Source organism: Melozone crissalis, unplaced genomic scaffold (genome assembly GCF_028551555.1).
Source record: "Melozone crissalis strain CALT ecotype California unplaced genomic scaffold, PUWL_Pcris_2 ptg000062l_1, whole genome shotgun sequence".
In the NCBI taxonomy this organism is placed as follows: Eukaryota; Metazoa; Chordata; class Aves; order Passeriformes; family Passerellidae; genus Melozone; species Melozone crissalis.
This window is the reverse complement of record NW_026535840.1, coordinates 2,380,236-2,395,312: the sequence shown is the minus strand read 5'-3', so window position 1 is coordinate 2,395,312 and position 15,077 is coordinate 2,380,236. Positions and strand designations below refer to the sequence as shown.

At 40.5% G+C, this 15,077-nt stretch overlaps 1 protein-coding gene across 4 annotated transcripts in view; it reads right to left on the bottom strand.

Moving 5' to 3' along the window:
- CTNNA3 (catenin alpha 3) overlaps positions 1-15,077 on the bottom strand; it is a 411,267-nt gene that overhangs the window by 195,576 nt on the left and 200,614 nt on the right. Inside the window, exon 8 of one of the 4 annotated variants that reach the window (XM_054288361.1) lies at positions 15,038-15,052. The exons of the other annotated variants lie outside the window; for them this stretch is intronic. Coding sequence (XP_054144336.1) covers positions 15,038-15,052 — 15 coding nt within the window. The remainder of the gene's footprint in view (positions 1-15,037; positions 15,053-15,077) is intronic. 4 annotated transcript variants of the gene reach the window in all.

Below are 15,077 nucleotides of genomic sequence, written 5' to 3'. Positions count from 1 at the left end.
CTAGTTGTCCTCTGAGTTCTGTTCCAGCCTCTTGTATTTTGATGAAGCTCACTGATCTTTAACAGTACAAATCTAATGAAAGCACTGATCTATTTTCTAGTTACCATTAGTCAATATCTGAAAGGCCCTAGTGTATCAAATGTTTGCTACTTTAAATTTCAAGTCTCTGTTTTTAATAGCTGGGTCCATTGATTTGTCAATGCTTGGCAACACAACAGTGAGGAAAGGCACACACTGAATGCAGCAAAATCACCCTTCTCTCTCCCCTCACACCATCCAGCTTCTGGGATCTCCACTTCTGACACCCACACCTGCCTGAGCTGCTCTGAGCCCTGTGCCAGTGCAGGGAGAACCACCACAGACAATGGAGCCAGCTCCAGCTCAGGAGAGTCTGTGATTCTGAACTCAGCCCAGCCTGGGATTCTGTGATTCTGAACTCAGTCCAGCCTGGGATTCTGTGATTCTGGACTCAGCCCAACTTGGGATTCTGTGATTCTGTGATTCTGAACTCAGCCCAGCCTGGGATTCTGTGATTCTGAACTCAGCCCAGCTTGGGATTCTGTGATTCTGGACTCAGCCCAACTTGGGATTCTGAACTCAGCCCAGCTTGGGATTCTGTGATTCTGAACTCAGCCCAACTTGGGATTCTGAATTCAGCCCAGCTTGGGATTCTGTGATTCTGAACTCAGCCCAGCTTGGGATTCTGAACTCAGCCCAGCTTGGGATTCTGTGATTCTGAATTCAGCCCAGCTTGGGATTCTGTGATTCTGGACTCAGCCCAGCTTGGGATTCTGTGATTCTGAACTCAGCCCAACTTGGGATTCTGAACTCAGCCCAGCTTGGGATTCTGTGATTCTGAACTCAGCCCAGCTTGGGATTCTGAACTCAGCCCAGCTTGGGATTCTGTGATTCTGAATTCAGCCCAGCTTGGGATTCTGTGATTCTGGACTCAGCCCAACTTGGGATTCTGAATTCAGCTCAGCTTGGGATTCTGTGATTCTGAACTCAGCCCAATTTGGGATTCTGTGATTCTGAACTCAGCCCAGCTTGGGATTCTGTGATTCTGTGATTCTGAACTCAGCCCAACTTGGGATTCTGTGATTCTGAAATAACCCAAACACCAACCATAAAAGGCATGTTCCCTGAGTCAGGCCACAGTTTTACAACTTCTTTAGCCATTAAATTAAAACACCTGAAATTGGCTATTGGGAGAGATGAATGAAAACATCCAGAATATACAAAAAATATTTCACAAATTTGATAGAAAATAGTAGAAAACAATGCTGCATCCACTGAAGGCAGCAAGAATTCTACCAGCTGTCCAAATGGAAGCAGAACTTCCTGTGGAAGATTTTTTCCGCAGGAAAGCGTTGAAGTACTAGAAACTAAAATATCTGTTTTCAAAAAACATGTATTTTGTGGGAACTCAGCACATCAGGTGTTCAGAGTTACAGAGAGAACTCTTGGGGGGGCTCAGAGGTCCTGGAATGTTGCCAGAAGTGCCTGGTGGCTTGACTTTGACCCTTCCAGGGATGTGCCACCTGCATGTGGGGACATGGGAATCACTCAGGTTTGAGTGGTGCAGGGATGACGTATTTACAGGGTGAAATGTAGATTTTAGGGTTTTGGTACAGGGGGTAATGGAGACAAGATGGAGGGATCAGGGCCTGCCTCGTGCTTCTTCTTTCTTCTTCTTGTCATCCATTTTCTATGGTGATGTTGGCACTTTGGGATTGGTCCTTGGTGAAGGTGCACTTACTAACAAGGGTGAAAGGTATTGGGAAATAAAGGTAAATATGCTGTATGTAGTTTTTACTATAAAAAGACGCGACAGCCCCGTGGGTGGGCAGAGTGCCTTTGGCTGCCTTGCTGGTCAGATCCTGGCTGGGCAGAGAGAAAAACTGTGTAGATAAGAAATAAGAAACAAGTCTGAAGAGCGAATAACTGAAGAGTCCAGACTCGTCCTTGAAGCGTGGGCTGCCCCAGAACCATCCTACACGTGTCTGGCAGAGACAGACAGCCCAGCAGACAGATTTTGTGGAATTATACACTCAAATTAACACCATTTTGCTGAGATGTTTCTCATTTCAAAAACTCCAAAGACTTTATAAAGCAAAAATGCCACTGAATTTTCCCTATATAAAGTCACACTAACATATTCTTTCCCAGCAGTCCAGCCAAACAGGAAGGTTTGATGGTAGCACAGTTCTATAGGAGTTCCAGTTGAAGTTAGCACACATGCTTCATCTAATGCTTAAATTCTGCTCTCAAAGCTAATTCTAATTCTATTATTATTTTATCATAAATGCATTAGCTTTAAATCTCCAGTACTGCCTGTCATTAGTTTCAGAGAAACAAGCATTTGTTTAGCCAAAGAAAAGCCCATGTTATACACTGGACCAAGTCTAAACTAGAAATGTACAGGTATCAATTCCATGCATGCAATTTTAAGAACATTTGCTATTTTAGTGCAAAAAAATGGAGGGAAGCTTGGCTTTAACTTCATTCAAAGACCTAATTTAATGTTCATTCTCTTTTATAGTAATAGCTAAATTCTCTACAATAGATCCTATAGTATTTTTAATAGACATTACCCTGATTAGTGTAGCTTAATGCAGAGCAGCTGGCCTAGATGATTAGAGCAAACTGATCCACTGAATGACAGAAACTGCATCTCTGTTCCTGCAAATACATCCACATTTTCATCTCCTGGGTTTCACTGCTCCTCATTTTGTTTTGCCCCAGCAAAACATGCTAAAGAGCTGGGATTTTCACTACAATTAAAAATAGGGAATTAAAATATATCTTAGTATTATGACAAATTATTTACCCTACTTTTCAGAATCAGTCTGGTTCCATATTCTGATTTTTGAAGATTAAACTCCTGGTCTAAAACTTCTTTTTGCCTGTCACAGATTTGGCTGTTCAGCTGTTTCAGATACACTGTCTGGGAGGCAGAAGGGCCTGGCTGCCCAGGTACCCTCCTCACACCACAGAGGAAGCTCCACTTGCATCCCCAGCTATAGGGGTGAGGATACAGGGGAGCGAAAGGCCTTTCCCCTGAGCTGCAGACACACAGACAGACACACAGACAGACAGAACTCAGTGCTCAGGGCATGGCAGAAATGCAAGCACCAAGCCATCCCCAGCACACACACGGCCAACAAGATACAGCAGGACATTTCCCTCAAGGCCTGAGCTGCTTTGTTCTAAGCAGCATAAATAACATGTTTTTCTACACAATTAAGTTAATTCTGCTTATTATTCAGAGCAAGAGGCTGGTGTATGCCACAAGTCACTCATGTACAGCCCCTCCACTGAACAACTGCAGGAGGGTGTACATATTTGTGCGGGGTCTATAAAAGGGGGGAAGTGTACCACGACAGCATGTGCAGCCTTTGTTTACAATGCATTTTACATTGATGGATTTCAAATAAACTAGCTATCACTTCCCCCTCCCAGGGATAAAAGGAAATGGCACATTCCAGAGAAATGCTATCTCCAAACAACAGCTGGATGGGTACTTTGGCAATGGATGGAACTGGCACAGAGCCCCGGCAGCGCTGTCACTCCCCAAAGGGAATCAATGCCTGATTACATTTAGCACAGCCTCTCTTGTGCTACCTTCACTGCATCTGCTATGAATAACCATTCTCTCTTTTCATTTTTCCCTAAGCTTTCTTTGTCCCTGAATTCCTCTGATTACTGATCCCCTGCTCACAGACTTTGTATCTCTGAAGAGCCAGAGCCCACCCTGGAGGCCCTTCATGTTGGGTTTTCCCCCTTTAAATGTGAATCTGCACCACTTCATCTCAGGAACTGCAAAAGATCTCAGAGCACACAGTTTGGGGCCATTCCACTGCCTTAAGATTGTCACATGTGAAAAAGAACAACACAAGTTTGCTGTCCTGCCTTCATCCCTCATTCTGGGAGGTGTGCAACCAGAGCAGTCCCTGTGCATCCTCTGTGAAGAAGTTACAGGAGCCTCACAAACGTGGGGATCCTGATGATGATGGTGACTTCCAGGAGACAGCAGTAGTTTCCTGTCCCCCAAAATGCCTCTTCAGGGTATGTGACAAACTCTGCTCAAGCAAAGCCGTTCTAGATGCATCACTGTCATTGCTGTGTACTGCAGAGGGTCTCAGATGCACCTCTGGCATGCCATGAAGGATGAGAATTAAGTAGGCTATCAGGTTTTACTACTTCTGTATCCACAAAAGCCAGCAAAGTTAGGTAACAATACAGCACCCTGAAAACACTTCCCCTCCCTCTGAAGCCAAAAGCTGTGGAAGGAACACGGCCCAGCCTCACAACCATCCTGCATGTCACTGAGGTGAGGGCACACGGTGTCTGCTGCTTCCCCACTGACTGATGTAAGGTCATAGTAAGAGATTCAGAGTCTGTGACAGGAGGAGAGCAGCAGGTGCAATGTGCTCTCAAATCCCTACCCTTACCCTTGGGATTACAGCTCATCTGACAATGCTGCAGTCAATGGACAAGGATCCCGTGCTTGCTGCAGGCAAAGCAGCTCACCACCACAGCAGAGAGAGCACATCTATTCTGTGAAGGTTCTGCAATGTCCTCAAGACTCATCTACTAATCCTCCATGAACAACCTTCAGTAGATTGAGAATTACAAGAATGTTCCTCACATTATTTTCAGAGGTTTTTTTCTTACCATAGCATTTTACAGAGTAATAGATCAATAAAGCCCCAGGAAACAACGGGAACACAATGTGAAATTCAAAACCAACCAGGAGTAAAACCAGCTCATATTTAGTACACACAATCGTGACTCTTCTTACTGTACAGGCCTCTGAGAACTGAGCAGAGCCTGCCCACAGTGGGACCTGCTGGGGATGGGTTTCCAAGGGGCCCACAGTCAACAATGTCATCATTTAAGCCTCATTTCCCTAAGAACCCAAGCTAAATAGCAATTATTTTGTGAAGGCCTCAAGCCAGGAAAGCACATCAAATCAGCTGCCAATTTTAAGTCTCCAATCAAATAAGCAGTGGCATAGCACAGGGAGCAGTTTGAGTGCAGTGAAACTTTGCACACCAACAAAAGAGATTCCTCACTCTGCTCTCACCTTCTCCCAGCAGCAAGAAAAACCACTGGGACAGAACCACTGAGCTCATGCCAGTTCCTGCGCTGATTTTGTACTCATCTCCTTGTCTTTAGAAGGTTTCCCTTGGTTTTGTTTTTAAATACAGATATTTTATAGCCAAAACAATATATACTGTGTTGTTGTAGCATTCATTCTAATTTATATACATATAATTTTCTGTGAAGCTCAAACAAAATTTCAAGCTGGGGAAAAAGTGATTTTGAAAGAGCTTTTTTTACTGAAGATATAACCACTAAAATATGGGGGTTTTTGCTACTAGTAGCTAGAGTTGTGTTAATAGTATTGCCAACAAGAATACACTATAAAATGCAAATAGTAGCATATAAAAAAAACCAATTACTTATAACACATATGAATAGATAAACAAATTCAATGTTCCATTAAAATGATGTTTTATTTTTATTATATCTTCCTTTTTTTTCCTCACAGTTTTAAACAATAACAAAAAACCTACTGTCATGCAGAGAAGTTTACCATTTGTGTACAGGACTGCATTATATACATATATACATACATCCTGCATTAAAAATGGACTGCAGAAATAGACTGGTGTGAGGAAGCCCATGGGAAGAGGGAGGAATGTCTTCCAAGAATAAATATGAAAGATTCAAATGAATAAATGCCATATCTTTAGTATGTTGTTCCTAAGTTTTTTATTTCTATTCAGCCACTTTTAATAATACTAAAACCACTTAAATATACAAATTATTATTATTATTCCCTATTTTCCAAACTTCCAAGTCATTGAATTTTCATATGAATTTCTCTCTGCTACCAAACAGGTCCAAAAAGAACATTCCCTCAGTTTACAATGGTAATGTTAACAAAAAAGAATCTTTGCCATAATTCAGCAGAACAAAAGCAAACCATAATTCACCTGGCAGAAAAGCAAACCATAAAATGACCCCAGGTATGATGTTTGTGCTCACAGGCAATGCTTTTTCAGATCTCCTAAAGATCAGCCCCAGTTAATTTAGTGCTGTTATACCCAACCACATCCAAAAAAGACACATACAAAAGTGTTTGGGATTTCATACAAATACAAGAACAAGTGTAAGAAATCAGGCCAAAGGTCCCCACTGCTCAGGATCCTGTCTCTAAATGTTAGGAAAATTATGCAGGACAGAAAAAATACACACTGGTAATTTCCAAATTGTGTGCTCCCACCTACTGGCAATGTGCAGCACAACTTGCTGACCTTGGGGTGAGCCAGGGCTGGCACCCAGCTCTTGGTACAAACCCAGAGTGAGCAGAACTGTCTCACTGCTACCCACAGTAATTCATGACTCTCCAGTCACTGAACCTCAAAGGAGAAACCACACTCTGTGATCCAGGTGAGCAACTGCAGGCCATCAACAATAAACTGCAAATAATTCAAGCAAACAGTTTGTGCCCAAGGGCCAACATTTGTTCACAAACTACGTCAAAGTGAATAATATATAAGGGAAGAGGAATGCTTGCTCATGAATGATGCACAAACAAGCGCTGCTTTAGCCAGATAATTTGTTTGTGACAAAATGTTTGGCCAAATCCCGTGTTTGGAGAGCTGCTAATTTGTGGTGTTGTCCCCTTCTCTTCCCCTCTCCAGGTCTCATCAGCAATGAAGGGACGGGCACTGCAAGGTTACCTGAGCTCCATCTCTTCTGCCTCCTTTACTCCCCCCAGCAGGAGGCAAACAAACCAGCTGGGAGCACAGCTGCAGTGTTTTCCATCAGCTGTAACTATTGCAAGGATGCTTCTCTTTCCCCTCCTTCCCTCCCCTCCAATTCAAGGTGCTACCTAACACGAGCAGCAAGAACACATGTCAGTCTCCTGGAATTCCTAATCACATCTCAGTGCTACTGTCTGAAAGAAAAGCAGAACTGCCTGCTGAAAAACACACTACCTACAGCTCACACTGCTGCTGATTATGTACCAAACAGCAGAAGCACTTTCTGAATGTTTGTCCCAAATTCCACGTACATCTTGTCTGTCCCCCTCAATTTGCAGCATCTTCAAAACACGTTTTGAAACAGCTAGAGGCTTTCAACTAAGAATTTGTACTGAGTGCAGGCACAACAATTAATCCTTAAATGCAGTACCCTCTCCTGTACTGGAGATTTCAGGCTGGATCCAGGCACCCAAGTGCATTTCTCCAAGTAACTCCAATGCTATCTCTAGATGGAGGCCATCTAGAGAGAGCACTCCACATTCCCTCCATAATCAATCAATAGGGAGAAGACAGCCAGCTCCCAGAGGGCAAGTCACAAAATGATGCACAAAAAGAACAGCAGCAGGGGTTGTTAGCACAAAGTAAGAGTGCATCCAATTCCCCTCCTCACTCAGATCAGACACCTGCCTCAGGAAATCACACCACTCAGCCTGACATGGTTTCAGCCTGTGCCCCTTGCTCCCAGGTCTCACCTCCAGACAGAATAGATCAGGTAGGGCAGAGTTTCAGCCCAAAACAAAGCTAGAAACTCCCTGTTGTTGGTTATGTTTGTTGGAGGTGCCACATATGCTGTTACATTATTAAAATACAAGAGGAGGAGGGATTGATCCAATACTGTTCTAGTTAACCAAATAAACTCTGTGATGAAAACAAGCCTTAGCTACTAGATTTGCCATCACAGTCCATAAATTAGGTTTCTAAATCACTTGCACTGCTTTGAAAAGTTCATATTGAAACACTGAAGATTCCTACAGAAGTCTCCTCCTCTTTTAAACTAAACAATAACATGGAACACAAACTAAAATATACATTGAACTAAAACAATCCATAGTAAATGAAGCAAGAGAAACAGCATGTTTCCAACAGCTATGCCAATCACTAAAGAAATTACACAGAAATTATATTATTATCATTCTTCTGGATCTTTTCCACCAAAATAAACTCAGGTTTATCCTCTTCACTTCACAGTACATAAAATGCATTTGCCAGTGTAGAATTATTCACTGTACACACCACTGCTATTTTCAATCTTTTCCATGTGAATTCATAAGTGTCAGCAGAAAGCACATGTTTCTAGATGCCACTTATATTTGTCTTAGTTTAATAACAAATACTCTCACACATCAGAATTCCTCACTGTTTTGAACAGCAATGAAGACAAAATCCACCACCGCTAAAGATTTTGCCATCACACCAACCACATTATGGAGGCACTCTGAAAAATACATTTTCCTTGGTCTTCCAAGTGCAATTACAAAACACGTGAAACAAGCACCTTAAAAATGTTGTTTTTCCATTAATAACTGAAATACCTACCTGTGAATTAAATGTTTCTGTAAGCCAAGCAGGGATGTGCCCAAGAAGAGATGCACATGCAGTTTGCCGTGCTGCTGAAATCTGCACACGTCTACAGAGGTAACATCACACACATACAGTGTCTCAAACCTACATCTGACTGGGAAAAAATGAAAGAATTGCTAAATATTTTTTAATGCAGAAATCTAAGCTTCCCTGCAAAGAACATTTATACTCTTAAAGGCTGTTTCTGAAGCTCAGCATCTCAGATCAAACTATTAGTAACATTGCTGCAACTTAGATTTCAGGTTTTGACCCTGGGATGGAAATTTGGAAGACTTGCAATATTTGGGTTTTTTGGTGCTTTTTTTTTTTTAGGCCCATCAAAGTTAATGCTAAACGCCAAAGCTAATATTTTCACATGTTTCAAATATTTTACAAAATGCAGTTACAAGCTTATTTGTATTTAAATTACTGGGTTTCTTCCCAACCATTTCGCTTCCAGCCTCTATGGTAAGAATCACATGTTCAAAAAAACTCTGGCTACTTTAGACCAAAGTTTCCAGACTACACAATGATAGATGTGAAAAATGCATGTATTATATGATTGGCTTTTCACAAATATTCAAATGAATATTATATGTGTTGTGTTAGAAAGTAATGCTGTATTAATTCTCTTAAGTACTGTGTTAAATATAGTTTCAGGTTATAAAATTTGTTAAAATAGTAACTATGTTAGTGGGGTTTTTTAAAGAAAGGAGTGAGGCACTCGCACCAGATAGCAACCACAGGACACCTAAATCTTTCAGGGAAACGAATTTATTTCCTTCTTATCAGAAGAAATGAACTTCTTCCCACCTTGAAGGCGTTGTTAGGATTAGAAGGAAGAAGTTGACAATGACCAGACAGAATTCTGTGTTTGAATGGGATTTATGCATCATGTACGAAGTGTATGAATATGCAACAGGCTGTTGTTCTTAAGGGTTAATCCTTTGTTAGCGGGGGTCCTTTTTCGGGCTCGTGATGCCCAGAAAAAGGTACCCGGACGTCCGTAACTCTTTTTTTTTATTGTCTCATATTGTCCTAATTCAAATTGTCCAAATTGTTATTACTCTAATTGTGTTACTATTTTTATAACCATTTTATTACTATTAAACTTTTAAAATTTTAAAAACAAGTGATTGGCGTTTTTCACAATAGAGCTGGATACAGTTATAACATCTGTGGAAGTAACTGAGGAATGGAGACTTGAAATCTGGCATCCTAAACCTCTTCAAGCTCTTCTGCACTGTAGAGAACTGCAACTATTTCTACTAAAATCTGACTTTTAGTGGGCAATCAGCACTGGAGAGCTGGGTTGGCCAACCCATGGATCACAGCAATGCCCTCTGGCCCCCAGAGACTTTAAGGAATGCAGCTCACTGAAGTGCCACAGGTTTCTCACAGCATCTTGGCTTAGGTGGAAGATACAAAATAAAGAGTTTCATTTCTCTGGCTATTAGAGGAAATCAGATGGTTAGTAATCAATGTTAATTTGACAAACCAGTAAACAAACATGCATTTCTATTACAGCAGAAAAAAGGCATACATTATTTAATTTCCTTTAGAGCCTACCTAAAGACAACAGCATAGAGCCTGTATGAGTTGAAGGGAGCAGTCTGTGCATAGCCCTGAACTACTCTGCTATTTACCAGCTGCAAGAGGAGCTGGGATTTTAGAACAGAGGAAGAGTTTGAACCTCAGCTTACCTCCCTCCCCTAATTAACTTTTATAAATACCTGAAAATGCAGCATACCTTCAGGGAAAGGGAGTTTGTCCAGGCCTCCAGCACCCTGCATTAAAAACTGGGCCTCAGCAGCAGACATGAGTGTGCTGGGGCCACTGCTGCCAGTTAAATTCATGTCAACCAACCTGAAAAATTAAAAAATAGCGCTGGTGCCATTTAAAGCTATATTTTCTTATCATCAATAAGTTAATATGATTTATATTAATAACATCTTCCTTGAAAGAAAAATAAACCTCTCAGCAGAGAACCTCTTCTAAAGCATCCTCCCTCACTTCAGCATCAAACCATTTAGCTGTGATTAACTCAGTCCCAGTGAGGCCAATGAGGAATTTAACAGAAAAACACAGGAACACAGTTATCTTGTTCATCACCTCTGATTTCTGGAATCTAAACAAAACAATAAAATTACTGGTTTCTTACTTTTTTACCAGCATGTCTTATTTTGCAATAATATTGAGCTGCTTGCCATCTAAGGGCATGTATATATGCATGTATATATAATATATATATAAATTCACTGTCATCTGGAAGTGCTAGTGCTACATGTGTCATCAATTAAGATTGTTTTGTATGTGCATTAGTTTTTATGAATTCTGTGTTTATTAGGTGTTAGTTAAATCCAGTTTTCCAACTGATTGTAAAATAAATACCTTTCTATAGTCCCGAGGAATGAATTGCCTTTTGTTGCAATAGCAAAACCCCGTGACTAAAATGTTTCCAACAGAACTTTTCTAATTATTTCAATTCAAATGCCTTCCACTGTGGGAGGCAATTTGGCTGTGGTCTGAGAGCTCTATCACCACAAATGTCCAAAGATATCACTTTAATACACACTCGGAAAGGAACAAATGCTGTTTATAAAAGGTGTCATTCCCATAGAGACCAGACTGGCAGGCAAGTCTGTGTTCTTATAATTCCATTCTTCCTCAGGGAACAATTTCTGCCATAAAAGTTTTATTCCCATTGAACAATTTTAACTTCCCTTAAAGAGAAGAACCTTCTCTCGCTGCAAGATAAACAGAATTTTAAAGATTCAGGACTGAAGTTTAACTCATTCCATGCAGGGTCCAACATTACACTGCAGCCAGAGATTTTCTCTGTCTCCAAGATGTCCATTGCCACACCCCAAACCAGGGGAGAAGAAAACCACTGTGGTGTAGGGTAGGAGCCTGTGAGATGTGCACTCCTGGATATGAGCACTGGGCGTTGGTACAGGAAATAGGCTCACATCCTTATGTGCTACCATGAAGTAAAACAGTGAAGATGGACTGAGAAATGCTCTCTTCATTCCATAAACAGCTATAGCTCTGAAAAGAGAGGCAGTAATAAAACACTACTAAATATTCAGTGATTCCAAAGAAATCTCTCAAAAATCTATCACCACAGAATGTGGGACAATATTTTGAATCAAAGATGTAAACACACCAAGAACTGAGATCCAAAGTACAGTTAGGTTTTCCTCTTCCTCTAATTGTCTGTCTGCTGTCAAATATTCTTCTCCTATCTGTGCCAAGGCCAACCTTTAGGTAGAGCTGGCAGGTTCCCCAGATTTATCAGTATTACATTTCTAACAACACTGAAGCTGCTGTATATGCTTTCTGTCTGTTGTAATAGCTTCAAAGCACTAATTAAATAATGGTAGCAACTATTCTGAACTTCCCAATGAAATCAATATGGATCAATGATGTCAAGCCATCACGCTGTACAGGTCAGTCTATGAGCAGCTCTGAAAAGAACCACCATTTCTGTCACTCTTTGTGTGTTATCTTTTGATAACATCTGTCATGTCTTTTTATCACTGATACCATGAACTCATGTGATTAACCCTTTCTGCATACTGTCCACTGACTGCTGCACCTAATAAGTTATGCACTGAAGATCTAAACAGAACTTGTGTTATAATTTAAAGGTATGCTTGCATGTGTTGAAGATTGATAAAACCAGAACCATTTCATCCTTGAACACTCCCCATTCAGTGGTCCTAAATACAGAGAGCCATCTACTCTTGCCTTCAACAGCACTTCATTCTCTATTTCATGATCCTGATCCATGACGAGCAGCCAAGCCTAATACTTAATACCTACCTGAAGAGAGAATTAAGCCAGACTCCAGGATCAAGCATTATACTTGACCTTTTAAATTTTGTTCCAATCAATACCTCAAAAATTGATTTCTCTCTTATTCAGTACACCCAAATGGTTTCATTGAACTGAAAGATTACATGACCTCCCAACAGGAAAAGGCCACCAGAACCTATTCTCTAGTCTGTGTTATAGAAAAGCCCTAATCAACAACCAGGGAGTATCTGAGAATACCAAACACATCCACCTCAATTTTTATTCAACAATCATACCAGCAGTGCTGTTCAGAGGAAATTATGGCCAGAATATTAAATATCAAATTTTTAGACTTGGTTAAACATCTGGCAGCAGAACACAGCTGGATTTGGGCTGCACAGGAGTGCAACATCAGCCATTGCCAGTTCATTGTATAGAATGAGAATATTTCCTGAGTGAAATGCAACCAAGGACTCGCACACACCAACTCCCTGGGAAGTGATGACTTCCCCCAGGGCACTTTTAACCTACAATAAGCCAGGTGAGCACGTTTGTGCCTGTTTGTCCCCATCAGCACTAAATGCTTCACTCCTAGGAGGTGGTGAGGCCCAAAGGAGGAATCCCAGGTCCCTTCCCAGCAGCTTTCCAGGCACTCTGCCCTCACCTGTCACAGTGCACAGGGTCACTGTGTCCCCAGGACAGCACTGAGACTTTTGTGCCACCCATTGGGGATTGTGGAAGGAGCTTTGAGTGAGTTAAACATGGGAGCTCTGAGTTGCTTTTGATGATGTGGTTTATTTCTTTATATTCTACATAGGTAGGAAGGGTGAGTTCAGCTCACATCTTTACTGCATGGTTCAGAAGGTCACAAGAATCTTACTTGCAAGACTTTAAAGGATTTATTGACTAATAAAACACTGTTAACAAGGATATTTATGGTTTTGACCTAATCTTTAAATATTTCATCTTATGGACTCATGCTACAGTGTAAGCTTTCTTAGTTAATCATGTTATGACACATAAACTTACAGTACTGCATTCTAAACTCCTTGTTTACCTACGTACTTTTTTTTTCTGTATCTTAAACTCTAAAACTCTAAACTTTCCTTTACTTAAGGTGTTTCTGCTTTAAACTATAAATCTGCATTCTTGCATCTAGCACCTAAGTTTGGAAGATTTTTCCAAGGTCTCAAATCAAATCCTGTGTTTAATTCTAAACTTTGGCTTACAAGACCAAAGTTCTGAGAGTTCCTTCCATTTCAGATTCCAACATCTCCCCCTTCATTTTGTATTAAGAATACTCTTTTGATGGTTTTGTTAATTATTTTTTGTATGTACTGCAGTAGGTAAGGTGTTGTTTTAAGTATAATTATGATGATAATTAAAATATACATGCTTATCTTTAAAATCTCTTTTTAATACAGTGTAAGGTTTAATTTATCGAGTATATTTTTAAATATGTTTTATTATTAACTTTGATCTTAGTTATACTTTTTAAAATTGTTGCATGTTTTTATGAAGAGTTTCTGAATTATTAGGTTTATGTAACACATTTTATTAAAAGTTTTACACTTATGTCTATGTATTAGTAAATGACAATCTATTGTTGTTTTGTTGAGTTGTGTTTCATATTTTTGACACTGGTTCACAAACTAATGTAAGAGAAGTAGCATTGGTTAGTTTATTTAACTAGTACTTTAATTGACTTAATTGTTTTAGGGTTACTCTTGAGATAAGTTGGGGCAAAAATACAGATGTTGAAAATCTTTTTCTAAAAGTTCTAAGGTTTAAAATTAACTTTAGAGTCTGGTTTATACTGATGGACAGACTTTTTTCCCCTGTGCCTATGGTCTTTAATCCTATTTATACTGGCAGACAGTAAAGTAAGCCTTCTAATGCTACTTGGACTATTATGGTGTTTGATGGAGTGGCTGGTTAAGCTCCATCTCTGTAAATGAAAACCATTTCCTGTGGCAATTGTAAAGGGGTAGATTCAGTGTTGAGAACAGAACTGAGCTATAATTGCATTAGGAATCTGTATTTTTATACACAGACTGATAGGGAGCAATATTTGAAGTTTTGCTTTTGTTTTGTTCAATCCCAAAACCACTGGATTTGATGCAAAAATCTCTTTTCACAGAAGTAAGGCTCTTTAATTCTTGGGGTTTAAAGGATGCTTCTGGAAGGAATTTGGTCTAAACACTCTGTCTGCCAGAGGGATTTATAACCAACTGGGCAAGGTGTGGAGGAATGGGTTTTGGTATGGGCTAATATCTACTGGCACACTGACTGAACACGTTGGAAGTGGCTGATGCACTGGGTGAGGTTACTCAGGCATTGGTTTTGGTTGAATGAAGGCATTGCTGAAGGCAAACAAAACAAAAAGACATAAACATGGCACCAGATTGAGCTCTGTGTTCCCAGTTCCTGCATGTGAAGTAAGAGGTGCTAGTTTTCAGCTGTTCACATCTGTGTGCTGTTTTGCTCTCAGAGCTGCCAACGTGGGTTTGTGTTTGATATGGTTTTACACTCTTTGCTGGAACCCACTTTGGTCCTGAAGAAACATGCTTGATCCTGGATCCTGGCACTGGTCTAATAAGTGGGGAGTCCTTCTATTGAAATATCAGAGGTGCTGTGGGCATATGTAAAACAGAGAGAGAATGAGGAATGGCCTGGAGCCTTTCTGCAGTGTGCAAACAGCCTTTTGTTGTGTCATTCCCTGAAAACAGGCTCTCAGTGTAAGCTGACCAGACAATATTTTCTGAGATCTGTCCCTTGTCCCAAACCCATTTGTTTTGCACAAACTCTTTGCTTCAACTCAATACCACAACCTTCTCCACAGCTCTCATCCATTCCTGGAGGTGTCTATTCCAAAGTTAC